The sequence below is a fragment of the Strix uralensis genome, chromosome Z (genome assembly GCF_047716275.1).
Source record: "Strix uralensis isolate ZFMK-TIS-50842 chromosome Z, bStrUra1, whole genome shotgun sequence".
Lineage (NCBI taxonomy): Eukaryota > Metazoa > Chordata > Aves > Strigiformes > Strigidae > Strix > Strix uralensis.
The window spans coordinates 30959485-30972450 of record NC_134012.1 but is presented as its reverse complement, the minus strand read 5'-3'; the positions used below and the strand labels follow the sequence as shown (position 1 = coordinate 30972450).

General features: G+C 45.3%; 1 protein-coding gene across 2 annotated transcripts in view; it reads right to left on the bottom strand.

The window, feature by feature from the left end:
- Nucleotides 1-12280, bottom strand: part of UHRF2 (ubiquitin like with PHD and ring finger domains 2) — a 92046-nt gene extending 79766 nt beyond the window's left edge. Inside the window, exon 1 of one of the 2 annotated variants that reach the window (XM_074854932.1) lies at nucleotides 11633-12280. In XM_074854932.1, coding sequence (XP_074711033.1) covers nucleotides 11633-11785 — 153 coding nt within the window. In that variant the 5' untranslated portion in view covers nucleotides 11786-12280. The remainder of the gene's footprint in view (nucleotides 1-11632) is intronic. The other variant, XM_074854933.1, reaches the window with a different exon arrangement.
- Nucleotides 12281-12966: the final 686 nt, after the last annotated feature.

Genomic DNA, 12966 nt, shown 5'->3' with positions numbered 1-12966 from the left:
GATTCTGTGTTAGTAACTGGAAGATGTTGTTTCTTGAATTACTGGCACTACACTGATGTTAAAAGAAAAATGGGATCTTGGCTAGTAAGGCTATAGCCTCGCAGACTACTAGAGTTAATGCAGCACATCACTTTACAGTGTACCTGTCCCGCCAGATAGAGTAATACCTTCTACTCTGTTCCACATTGGCCAGGGACTTTAAGATGACTTTTCAAATTGCATTATTAAAGCAGTATCAGATGCAGAAAATTCAGGACCTATCACTATGTCTGGATATTAACAAGCAGTAGGAGAAAAAGTGTGATACCTTCCTTTCTACAGACAACTAGCATTTTAAATCCATCCTGGAATACAGTATTTCCTACCCAAAAGGACCACACAAAACAAATCTCAAACCAACCCAACCCCACAAAAAAACCAAAACCACCCACAAACAACCCCTCCCCACACACACCTCTGATTTCCCAGCAAACACGGCCTTACTATGTCATCAAAATTCATAAAAAGCATTACTGAATTGAGTCCCAAATAACCTCACAGACAAGTTAAATATTCAACCCAGAAAGGTAGAAAATTTCATCAAAAACTGTCTGGCAATTTGTGGGAACAGGAGCTGACCAGTCCCCTGGTCAGCTTTATGGTGTGTTCGCTTCTAACAATAGTTACTTATATAAATACATAAACAACTTCATCCCATTCTGCTGCATAAAGACACCAAGAAGATTCCCTAAGAACGTGTTTGCCTGGACAGTGTATTAAAAGGAAACAATGAAACAGTGCATGTTTACTTAATCATTCACTAAGCATTTAAGGACACTTGCCATTTACAAGTTTATACACGCAAACTAGAAACAGAAGTAAGCAGGCAAGTACCAGATAAGCAAGCTGTATCTCATTCAATCAGTTATGATTTCTTAATGGGTGATTAGAACATGCATTAAAGCAAAAATAACTGAACGGGCAATTTCATTTATGAAATTTTGCTAGCTCTTCTGATCCTGCTGTCATTAAACAAAAAGATGCATGTTTCCCCAGCAGTAGATTTCACTTTCAGTTTTTCTTCCTCTTAATGATTGACATGCTTCAAAGGCCTTTAAGGCTTCATGAATATATTCTGAATGAAGTGACACTAGATAGCAGATACATTTCCTGTATCCTAACACTCTTTCACTATACGAAGTAAGTAGAGACACAGATTACATTTTTCAAATGTATTTTCACAGATCACATGCTACAGACACTATCAATTTCCAAATACTTCTAAAGAAGGTTGTTATAAATACTTAAAGGCAAAGCAACACCGTGCTTACACTACTACACAAGAGTAGCTGTAGCAATGCAATCCTGGAATTGATACCTACCTACTATCCCTGTTAGAAGAACTGTCTTGTAACTTACATCAAACCACAAATGACTTTAAAAGCATGTAGAAGCTGCACTTACACAAACATGAATGATCATGCAGAGTGCAGTACGATACTGCATTACTTGGAAAAAAAAAATCCCTGACAAGTAATTCACCAATTACTATCACATTAACTTGTCTACAAGTCCCAGCAGAAGCACAGCTCATTATGGGTTATATGGTGTGTACAGAGACCTCCCAAGAAATCACGTAATCATTCTTGTAAGAACACATTACCTACTGTTTTTATCTTAAAGTATGACCCAAGAGGGTAAATTCCTGGGTCACCTTAATCCAGCCATTCCACTTGACAATCAAGATATTTAATCACTTATATTAGTGCACCTTTGAGCATCTTCAGAGGTTTTCTTTTCCAAGAACTAGAGCAGTGCCTACATCTAGCAATAAAGATGAAAGAAACTATAACAAATGCACAAGAGCTCTCAAATGAACACAGTATGATGAGAAGTCAAGTGACATCAATCTTTTACTCTGCACAGGTATTACAAGCACCCTACAAATTTCTTTAATGGGAAATGCGTAAGGGTAGAGAGCTTCAAGTTCAAGTTCAGTAGAAAAACTTGGTTAAGAGTTGTGTACAAGAGTTACCCAGAGGGTAAGATAGTCTGAAGAAATCAAGAACCTGTAACTTCCAGAAGGGTACTCACTGAAAGCAAGCAAAGTGGACTTCTAGAATTTCTGGTGTTCTCCATCTCAAGACTGATGTACAAACACAACTTCTTCTGCCACCAAGAAGGTTGTTAGAACTGTAAATTCTACTTAACATTTTTACAGAAGTATTCAAACACATCTCCAACCAGCATCTAGTAATGAAAAGCCTAACCGAAAATTCAAAAATCAGCCTTCAAGTATGTAACAGTGAATTTCTGGACCAATGGACACAAGCCTGGTCAAGAAAACTTCAATAATCTTTGCTACACAACATCAAACACTTAGTTTAGGCTTCTGCCATTCACAAAGTGTGCTCAGTTTGCTTATACGTTCAAAGCTGAAAGCGAACCTGAACAATATTTTTTTTTTCCACGTGAAAAACTGTAGCCTACACCTAGATTATCTGGTATCTGAAGACAATGCTTCAGGATGCTGGGATCTTTACATTCATGTATTATCCACATCCAGAGTAGCAGGCACATGGTCAGGTTTTTACAACAACTGTGTACTAGAACTGCTTCCCCAGGAAGTACAGTTGTCTCAGCTGCAAGAGAGACAAAAGCTAAAAGGGAATTTAGTAGCCAACCACATAAACAAAGTTACTGTCTTTATATGAACTGTAATGTTTACTATGTAATGTCTTGAAGTGTTTGCAACTCCAGGAGACCCACCTCCTCTTCAAGCAACTCTAGTTTCAACAGTACTTGTTGCAGCTCCCATACAGGCTGCTCTGTCAAGAAACATTCTGTCTGGAGATTACTAAAACATCCCATCTTCTTGCACATGGGACAGTTCTGCTGCTATCAGTGACATGAGTGATACATCAGGAACCGTTGGGCGTCCAAAAAGATATTCCTGGCTCTGCACAATGAAACTGCACTCAGACAATCCATTATAGTTGGAGAATAAAAAGGCAAGCAATGACATTCGAACATCTTTAGGCAAAGACTGCACATTCATGAGGTTTAGTAGTTCCCTCTCACATGTCTACAGAAGAATGTTTCTGACGTGCCGGCTTGACTATACTATCCCCACACTGTCAACAAAGTTTATCACTGCACCATGTATTTGCAAAAAAGACACCCTCTTCATACTGTCTTCACCCTGGCACTCCTGAATGTTGTCTCCTAACTCTCCCTTCCTTATTGCTGCTAGCATTTTTAGCCAAGATGCTAATAGAAATCAATCAGCAACACTTACCAGTCTCATACAAAAACTAACTATAATAAAGATTTACTTTCCTAAATGGAAAATAACTCTAATCTTGCTTGGAGAGAAATAGCAAAGAAACCCTAGGTCACCCTTATCAGTGCTTTTCATTCTTCACTCTACAACAAGCTCCTCAATGAAAGCAAAGCCCAAATAGAAACAAATCGAGACTTTACAAACATGTTTCTTGCTTACCACTAGAAGCACTTTAATTTACACAATTTCATGAAAAGCCCTAGCATTGACAATCTGTTCTCCAAGATTTATGTTAACTTTTTATTTCTTAATAGTTTGGACTTCATAGCTTGCTGTTAAAAATAAACAGAGGCAAATGGCAGATCATTCCCTCATTTCAAGAAGAATTTACTCACCAATAAAAAAGATAAAAATAACTGCTCCATCTTACTCTCTTACTATTCTTTAGAGCGATGAACTGGAACACGAGTAGGTGAAACATCTGTCCAAGAAGTTCTGACGGACTCTAGATCCATATTCCTCCAGAACAGAATACAGGAAAGAATACAGGCAGATCACAACATCTTAAAAACCAGTAACCAAACAAGTTATTAGTGTCTTGAGAATATGGTCCAAATTAGCTTCAGTTCTGTCCACTTTCTGCATTTCAAAGCCATCTACAAGAATGTCTGAAGACATGACCGTTATGCCACCAAAAATCCCACCAAGGTAGTATGGATTAATCTTTCTATCAGATAGTGTGCTCCCTTTTGACTGCTTATGTGTGTTATGCAACAGCTAATGATCTGCCCTGGACTCAAGGAAAAAGGTAGTCATAACAATGGATGGTATCAAATGTCTTATTCCAAATAAATCATAATCTAGATAGATATCATAGTCTTACAGAGACTCCCACAGTACTCAGCAGAAAGCACACAGAAAGAGGACCTCTTAGACAAGGAAGAATTAAGAAAGCTTTCAGCATCTGAGAAAGGCTTTTCTACAATTATAGTGACAACCAATGAGTTTGATCATAGCACAGTGTGAATATGCTGTGCTTCAGCTCTCCACACAAAGAGCAAGTCTGGAATGCTACACAAAGCCACACAACCTAGGAAGAAATTACAAAATCTTGTTGCTGACACTAATTACACATCAATCTCAGTACAAACACCATGACAAATGTACATTAGTCATCTTTGTACTCAATCAACAAGACTAGCTTTCTCTAAGAAGTTCACACTTTTCCTGAAGTTCTGTAACTAAAATTAAGTACAGAAGCCTACATTTTAAGGCCAGATTCTCCAACAAAACAGTGGGGTTTTGTACCATTATTATAACATTATTTGCAGAGTGTACAAGTGGTACCGACTCATTTTACCTTTTCATCTGGACTAACTATAATCCAAAAAATATTCCAGTGTACAAGATTAGTGCCAACACGAAAACAGCTGAAAGTCAAGAGCTGTAAGAAAAGACTTCTTGACTTAACCAGAAGATCAAAGTGAAAGTAGCCATTCTCAGTCTCAACCAATGACTTCTATAGGGTTCAAGTCTGCACCTCTTCCAAGTTAAACTTTTTAATAAGTTCAGGTTTTGAAGATTATTTCTTCCTTTATCACTGGGTGAGATACAGGAAAAAAAAAATATATGTTAATCTAGATATGACATTTTCTTCTTGGATGCAACTCTAAATCCCCTTAAAGGAGCATTTGCTCATTAAATTCTAGCTGGAAGATGAAGTTCAAGCAGCAAGGTTTCTCTTCTTTTGCAGTTCTCAGGAGTCTTCTAATTAGGTAAACAACAGTTCACAGTGTCTTCTCGCTGATATTTAGGATTACCTGATACTTTTGTAAAGAAAAAAAAAAAATTGTCAAAATATAAAGCTGCATTGAAATCCTTAGAAGCTCATCCATCTCTATGCTGATTAGATGAGAGTGGTCAAGTACCTCCTGTACGATGGTATGAATTTCTATAGCACAGGCAACTAAAGTTCAGCAACAGTAGTGCCAGGGAGAGCAAATGACTATCTGCAGCTTGTAAGGATACTGGTTATTAGCTGAACCTTCTATAATCAACAACAGAAGTCTAAAAAAATATAATACATACAATTGCCAAGTATATCAGGGCAGTTATTTAAACACAATTTAATAGTTAAATGATCAGTTAACAGCTTTTAAAGAATAGAATCATCTGATAACTTCCATCAATATAAATGATATCAACATTAGATCACATTTCATCACTGGAAATTCTCATCAGCTAGTTGTCAGTGTAGGCCATGCATCAGGTGTGTTCTGAAACTAAGGGTTTGTGGAGTGGTTTTTTTTAATATAAAAAGAAATTCAGTTTCCAAGAGCTTCCAGATTAATTAAAAAAGTATATGTAGTAAAGTATCCTAACTAGATTACCTGAATAAATATATATGCCACAAAATACAACCTTAAAGCTGGCTGCAATTTCTTACAGGTTGTTATTATGTTTTTACAGCTTCCTAATAGTGAAGTCATACATACAAAATAGTACAAAGTATGCCATTTTCACACATGCTCCAGCTTTTCCTTCAGTTTGTTTAGGTGCTCTGAATAACAAAGGTAATGGTAGCAAGGAATGGTAAGTCGCATTAGTGACTTTACCTTAAAAATTTAACAAGAAGATCATTTCTGTAAACAACTTCTGCAATCATATAAAATACTTGCTAATAGGGCTATCAAACCTACTGCCAGATAAGTTCAAAGTATACTCCATGAATGTTTCAGGACTTTTTGCCTGCAATCTCATATCTGCCCTGAAGACTCCATATGACTCTCTCTCACCAAGCTACAGAGCTCCCTGCCACCAGCTTCATCCTTTCTAAGACTTCTTCAAACTATTTCTCCAAAATATAAAACTTAACTGCTCCAGTTGAACATTTCTCACACACAGTTTCTGCCTGAAGCAGATGGGGTTTGGATAGCTTCAAGCTGAAAATGTTTACAATTTTTCCAAACAAAATAAAGCTGGGAAGAGATTGTGTTAAACTCGATTGTTTTACGAATAGGTGTAACACTCCCATTCTTCTGGGAAAGACTCCACAGATAATGCTTTTCTATCCTTCTGGAAATTCATCCAGGCTTCAAGTATTTAAGAAGCCCTTAAACATACAATTTACAAGCCTGAAACTTAGAAGCTTAAACTCACACCAGATTCTATCCACTGCTCACGTGTCAACCCAAGTTAGCAGAAGTTAAAAGAGGTCTTGTATAAGAAAGGCTGCAAGTAAACTAAGGCATGTTCTATTGCCAGATTTATAACTGTGTTTCACTGAGGCTACTTTATCAGAAGGATGCTCTCATGCAAAACTAAAGCTCTACTCCCATCCCTCAACTGTTTCAGTTCAATTTACAGAAAGACTTGGGCATTACAGCATGGGCCTGACAAAGTATACTTGTCAACTTGCACAGCTAAATAACAGAATGCATACTACCATACTTTTTTTGTTCACAAAAGCAGAGTTGAATTTCTTATAGTGAAGTAAGCCTGATTTGCAACAACTTTCCCATTAAGTAAATAAATGGCTTCAATACTCTCACTTCCACCTGCCAACCTCAGTCTCCCATGAAACAGGTTTGTAGTGTCTTCCTCACCAACAACATTAACGACTTCAAGGGCAACTTCAGTCACTGCCTCTTACATATACTGGAAGAAATGTTCGGGCTCCGATGTCCTTCCTCCCTGACTCTGGTAAGCAGTATGGAAAAGCCACTTGAGATGATGGTTTCTTTAACAACAATAGCCATTTACAAGTTTTCACTGAATTCAAATTCCATCAGGATGGGAGAGGATGATGAAAGATGGCAACAGAAGACCTTTTTTTTTTATATTCCAAACAATGCATATTGCTGACATACAACAGCGTGCACATTTAGTTCTATGTAAAACCGTGCTGGATTTGTGTGTGTGGCTGGGTTTTTGGTAGCAGCGGAGGGGGCTACAGAGGCGGCTCATGTGAAAAGCTTCTGGAAGCTCCCCCAGCTCCAAGTCAGACCCACCCCTGGCCAAGGCTGAGACAACCAGCCATGGTGGCCGCACCTCTGTGATAACGTATTTAAGAAGGGGAACCTCGAAGGAGTGGGAGTTGTGAGAGTTGTGAGGAGGAGTTGCCATGCCTCTGCAAACACCAAGGTCAGTGGAAGAAAGCAGGAGGCAGGGAAGGTGCACCAGAGCAGACTCCCCTGCAGCTTGTGGTGAGAGGGCAGGGCCACTCCCCCCCTGCAGCCCATGGAAGTCCATGGTGGAGCAGATGCCCACCTGCAGCCTGTGGAGGACCCCACATGGGAGCAGGTGGCTGCACCTGAAGAAAGCCAGGAAGCCCCCACTGTTGTAGTTCAGCACTGGGAGGACTGTAACATGTGGGAGGGATACACACTAGAGCAGCTCAAGAAGAGTTGCAGCCTGTGGGAAGGAGTCATATCGGAGAAAGTTTGTAAAGGACTGTCTCCCATGAGAGGGACCCCTCACTGGAGCAGGGGAAGAGCATGAAGCATCCTCCTAAGGAGGAAAGAGTGGTAGAGACAATGGAACTGATCACAGACCCCCATTCCCTGCCCTCCTGCACTGCTGAGGGCGAGGAGGTAAAGAAATCGGGAGCAAAGCGGAGCCCAGGAAGAAGGGAGGCGTGGGGGAAAGTATTTTTAAGATGTGGTTATACTTCTCGCCATCCTACTCTGTTAAAGGTGTTAGTGTTTGAATTAAATGAACGTTCTTTTTCCTCCCCTAAGGAGCCTGTGTTTTGCCCATGACCATAATGGGTGAGTCATCCCTCCCTGATCTTGTCTCAGTTCCCAACCCTTTTGCTTTACTTTCTCCTTTCCATTCCTGAGGGGGAAGGGGTGAGTGAGGGGCTGTGTAGTGTCTGGCTGCCGACCAGGTTTAAACGATGACAGAAACCCAAGTTGGTACTACAGTCTTCCAGACGACCTTAAGATCTCTGGCAAGTTTTCAAACTTAAATAAACTTCAATGTATTTTTACTGCTCAATTTTTCCAACACTGTAACTGAAAGCTAGAAACCCCACAATGACTATAGCTTGGTCCTGCAGAAAATCTACTCTGGTAGGTCAAGATGCCAAGAATTTGTCTTCTGTAATATCTCCTTCACTTTCACGAATGAAATTGAGAACTCCTGTTCTCATCAAGACGTGCTATATAGGTTTTCCAATTAGGACAGAGAGTATGCTGCCAGAAGACAAATTGTCTTGTCTTACATTTCTGAATTTTAGAGGAACTCCACACAATGCATTGTAATTTTTGAGTTCACTCAGAGTTAACAGGTAACAAGACAGATAAAGCACTAGATGGAAGTAGCCTATGGTGGGGCAAGGTTAAGATACGATTTATTCCAGCAGAAGGAAATATTTATGTCCCTCCAAGAAACTCCTTCCAGCCAACGATGGAACTTCTTCAACAAGGAAATTAAGAGACATCACTGCAGGCTTCTATTTTCAGTAGACTTCTCTGGCTAACTGCAGACTCAGTTACTGCACCACAGTAAAGAACTATGCATACACTACTATTCCCTTTCCTCATAAAGTTCTGCCTCAATCTACCGAATGACTTCTCTGGCTGATAGTAATTCAGCTCTGCAGAAATGTGGATCCCCAGAGTCCAGGATGTCCTCACAGACCAGACCAAGTTACAGAGTAATACCATCTTGCTCACTCTTCAGTGCCATGTGTGAATGGTAGGTCCTCCAGGTAGTAAGAGTTAAAAACCAGAAACCAGTCTGTTCAAATGAGTAGCACTTTTCCCGGTTTTACAAGAAAAAATAGTAATACAAAGTACTACATTCATCACAACGCTAGGTTTTCATCAGTAGTTCTAGGGTATTTTAACCCTCAAGAACAGGAGGGTGAAGTACTGCCCACTTAACATCCTGCATTTGTGTTTGAAGATCAGATGAGAGCAAATACAGTATACCACATAACTGGGCATGGACACTCCTACAGAACTGCAAAATAATGGCTCTAGATCAAAATGTTAGTTGAAGCTGTTCTCTACTGCAAGCTAAGAAATTAAGTTGTTGAAATTCAGTCCATAAATGGTGACTCTGGTGTCTGCATCTTTATAACTTCAAACACCTCCCATTTTTAGAAAAAAAAGGAGGTTATTTAGCCAGTCTTCTGGTACACACCACTTGCAAGGTCCACACGTTTCTAGAAGGTCCCAGAAAGACTACAGTAAGCAGTACTCAGTAGCAAGATCACAGCTCTACTAGCAGACTGTAGAGATTTAACCATACTGAGAGACAACTAGATATAGTAAATAGGTAGAGTTTGGACTAGATAATGGTTCTTCCAACACATGCAGGAATCCATGTTTTCACCTCAGTATACTGCTTTCTATTCACCTCACATTTAATTGAGATGCCTTTTTTTATTCTTTAGCACAGACCTGAGAGACTTGAAGTTGTTTACAGTTTCCTTTGCTCATGTTCTCTCAACATCTAGTTTTACTTGTGCAAGAGCAATCCTTCCGACCTTTTTTCTACTTACTACCACCATGGGATTGGAGAAGCAATCCATAACCATCATGGATACTTCAGAATTAATTATAGTAATTGCAAGAAAACGGACATAAATGGTGAGTGAAGCTATAAAAGAGAACTCCTTAACTCTTCACTGAACACGAGCCCAACTGTATCCTAAACTGGATAAACTAAGTACTAAGCTCACAAATGCTGCTCATGTAGGCAGTTTCAGCTACAGTATTTCACTATTCTGCTTTCTTAAGCAAGACATCTGCTCACTAAAGTGTTCAAGCTAATTGGTCTGGCCACTGACAGACTATGTAGAAAAGCACAACTCATTACAGGCTGATCTCCCCTGTTGCTGGTGTAAACCTCGTGTCCCACATCAAGCTCTGTACTGAAAGGTGTGCTGGCACAGCACAAAGCTAAACAGGTCACACAACTTCAAGACTGATGTTCCTTGATTTGGTCCCTTCAGAGAAACATGAGACTGTAATTGACTTGGCAGACACATCCTCACAAACGCTCACCCTCACCAATCTGTAGAACACAGAAGTCTACTAATTTGCTAATGGGTTCACAATCTAGGCTTAGCATCTAGCCACTAATGCTTACCTCCTAGTCATAGTTACATTTCTATTTGTTACTTTTTTTCCCTTTATTTGTAAAGATACACACTTCATCTCTTTTGAGGCAGAAACGTCAGCGCCTTGTGTTACTCTGTGTAGGTGAACACTGAAACACTCATCTGTTGTAAGGTGAATCTGAAGTGCCACGCTCCCCGAAATATACCACACATCCGATACCCTCCGTAACAGCTCTGCCTCGCTGAACAACTCGAGCACTGAGTACACCTCATAGTTCGTGTAAGGCAGCTTGAAAGGTTACACCCTTCAGCAACAAAGACATAGCCTGAGGCAACCTATTCGGATCAAGACCTGTCCGGCACCGGAGGGGCTGTGTCCGCTCACACAAAGCGCAATGCCGGGCCCCGGTCCAGATGAAGCGCCCCTCCGGACGCCGACGGCCGCCCCCACCCCACCTGTGACACGCCGCTCCCCGCGCCGGGGGGGACCAGCGCGCACACGCCCTGCCCGCGCAAACTGACCCCGCACCGCCGCCCCGCCCACGCGGGAGCCCGGCGGGCCGAGCGCCGCCGCCGCCGCCGCCCCGGGGGGGTGGGAGGGGTTCGCAGCGGCGACCCCCAGGACCGTTACTCCGTGGCGCGGCGCCGGACGCCGGGGGAGGGGCGCGCCGTGCCGGCCCCGCAGCGGGTCCTGACGGGACATCGCACTTCGCGCCACCGCCCCTCCCAGCCCCCAGCCCCCCCCGCCACGTGCGGTCCGCGGGGGCGGCGTTCCGCCGTGCAAACGGCTCGCGGTACAGGCTCTGCCCCTGCCCGGCCGAGGCGGCGGCAGGGCGGCCGGGGGTCAACGGGCGAAGCTCGATCCGGGCGCTCCGCCGGCGGGGCCTGGGGGGAGGGGTAAGGCGAAGGGGCTTCCTCCCCCTCGCAGCGCTCCGGCCGCCCTGTCACTTCGCTGCGATAAAGGCAGGGGCTGGGGGAGGAGCCTCCCGCGGTTCAGGTGGGAAAACAAACACACAAAGGGGCCTCTCCGGCAGCCGCTCGCCGTCGGGGAAGAAGGGGGACAGGAGGGAGCCGGCTCGCAGCGCCCGACGCCCTGGCTCCCTCGGGCCCCCCACCTCCCTCTAGGCCCGACGGGACGGGAGTAAACAAAAGCCGGAGGCACAGGACGACACATGGGTGGGGATGAGGACCTCCGCGCACGGCCACACAAAGAGCCGAACCCGAGGGGGGACGCGCGGGGCGAGCGAGGGGGAAAGCCCCCACCCGCCACCACCCAGGTCGGGGCGTTTCCGCCTCACCTGCTTGCCCCGGTAGAAGAGGCGCTGGCGGTCGGGGCTTACGCGGAAGGTCTCCTGGATCTTCTCCCGCAGACACTCGATCTTAGTAAGGCGGCTCAGATCGTCGATGGTCTGCGTCTCGGTGCCGTCTATGGTTCGGACTTGGATCCACATGGTGCGCGCCCTCCCGGTGGCTCCGCCAGCCGCGGAGAGGGGAGGGAGGTCTGGGGCAGGAGGTGGGAAAGGGGTCCGCTCCCCGGGTGCGCGTCTGCGGTGTGCGAGGAAGAAGGGGAGGGGGCCGGGCGCTTCCCCCGCTCTTTGTTCGGCTCAGTGGGGCAGGATTTTCAAATCCCGCGGAACAGACGCGAGCCCTCCCCGCCCGCCGGGCCGCCGTCCTCGCTCAGAGGGGCGCGGAGAGGGAAGGAGACCCGAGCCGATCCCCCGCCGCTTCCCGATCGCCCGCGCCGCGGGCCCCCCGCGGCAGCACAAGGCGAGGCGGAGTCTGGCGGGAACCACCGCGTCCAGGTCTAACGGGCGCCGCCGGGAGCCATCTCCCGACCCCGGGGAGTGTTTACCAGGCGCCGCCGCTCTCACATGGAGGTCACGGCGCCAACGCTGATCTCGCGAGAGCCCCCGGCCTCGGCCGTATGAGACAACAACACCGGGGCGGGGGCGGGGCGGGGGCGCGCGGGCGGCACCACGCCCCCTCCCGCTGCGCTCGGCCCGGCCGCCCTCGCGCCGCAGTCGGGGCGGTGCACGGCTCCGCCCCCGGGCCCGCCCCCCGCACCGCCCCCGGCCGGCGTCTGGCGCGAGGCCTGCGGGGGGAGGGCTTGGCGCGCGCGGGGTCAGCGGCCGTTGACGTCTCCATGGCGGCCGAGCGGGACGGCGTCCCTGGCCGCCGCTCGGGGCGGGCCTCGCTGGCCTCTGGGGCCCGCAGGGCCCGCGGCCTAGCCCGGCCCGCAGGCTGGCAGGCGTCAGAACGGCCCAGCATCCCTAGGCAGCCGGGAGAGCGGTGTCCGCTAGTGAAGCCCAGGCCGTGGTGCTTCCGAAGACAAAACATCTCAGCCCAGCCAGATTTAGCTCTAACCAAAAAATACAGGTTAAGTCTGGCTGTGCCTGTTGTATTAGATAGATGAAAACTTGGGGCGAGACAAGGGAAGGCAAGCCTCGCTTATACTTCAAATCCGATGTGGGTGTGTCTTTCTATATTTTTCTAGATTGGGTAATTCTGTAAATTGACATCAGAAAAACGTGGGTTTACCACGCTGTTGTGGGCTAGCCCTGGTATGCAGCTGAGCCCCTGTGTGAGCTGGCACAGGCAGGATGCAGGAACAACCACAAAATCACGGATGAAA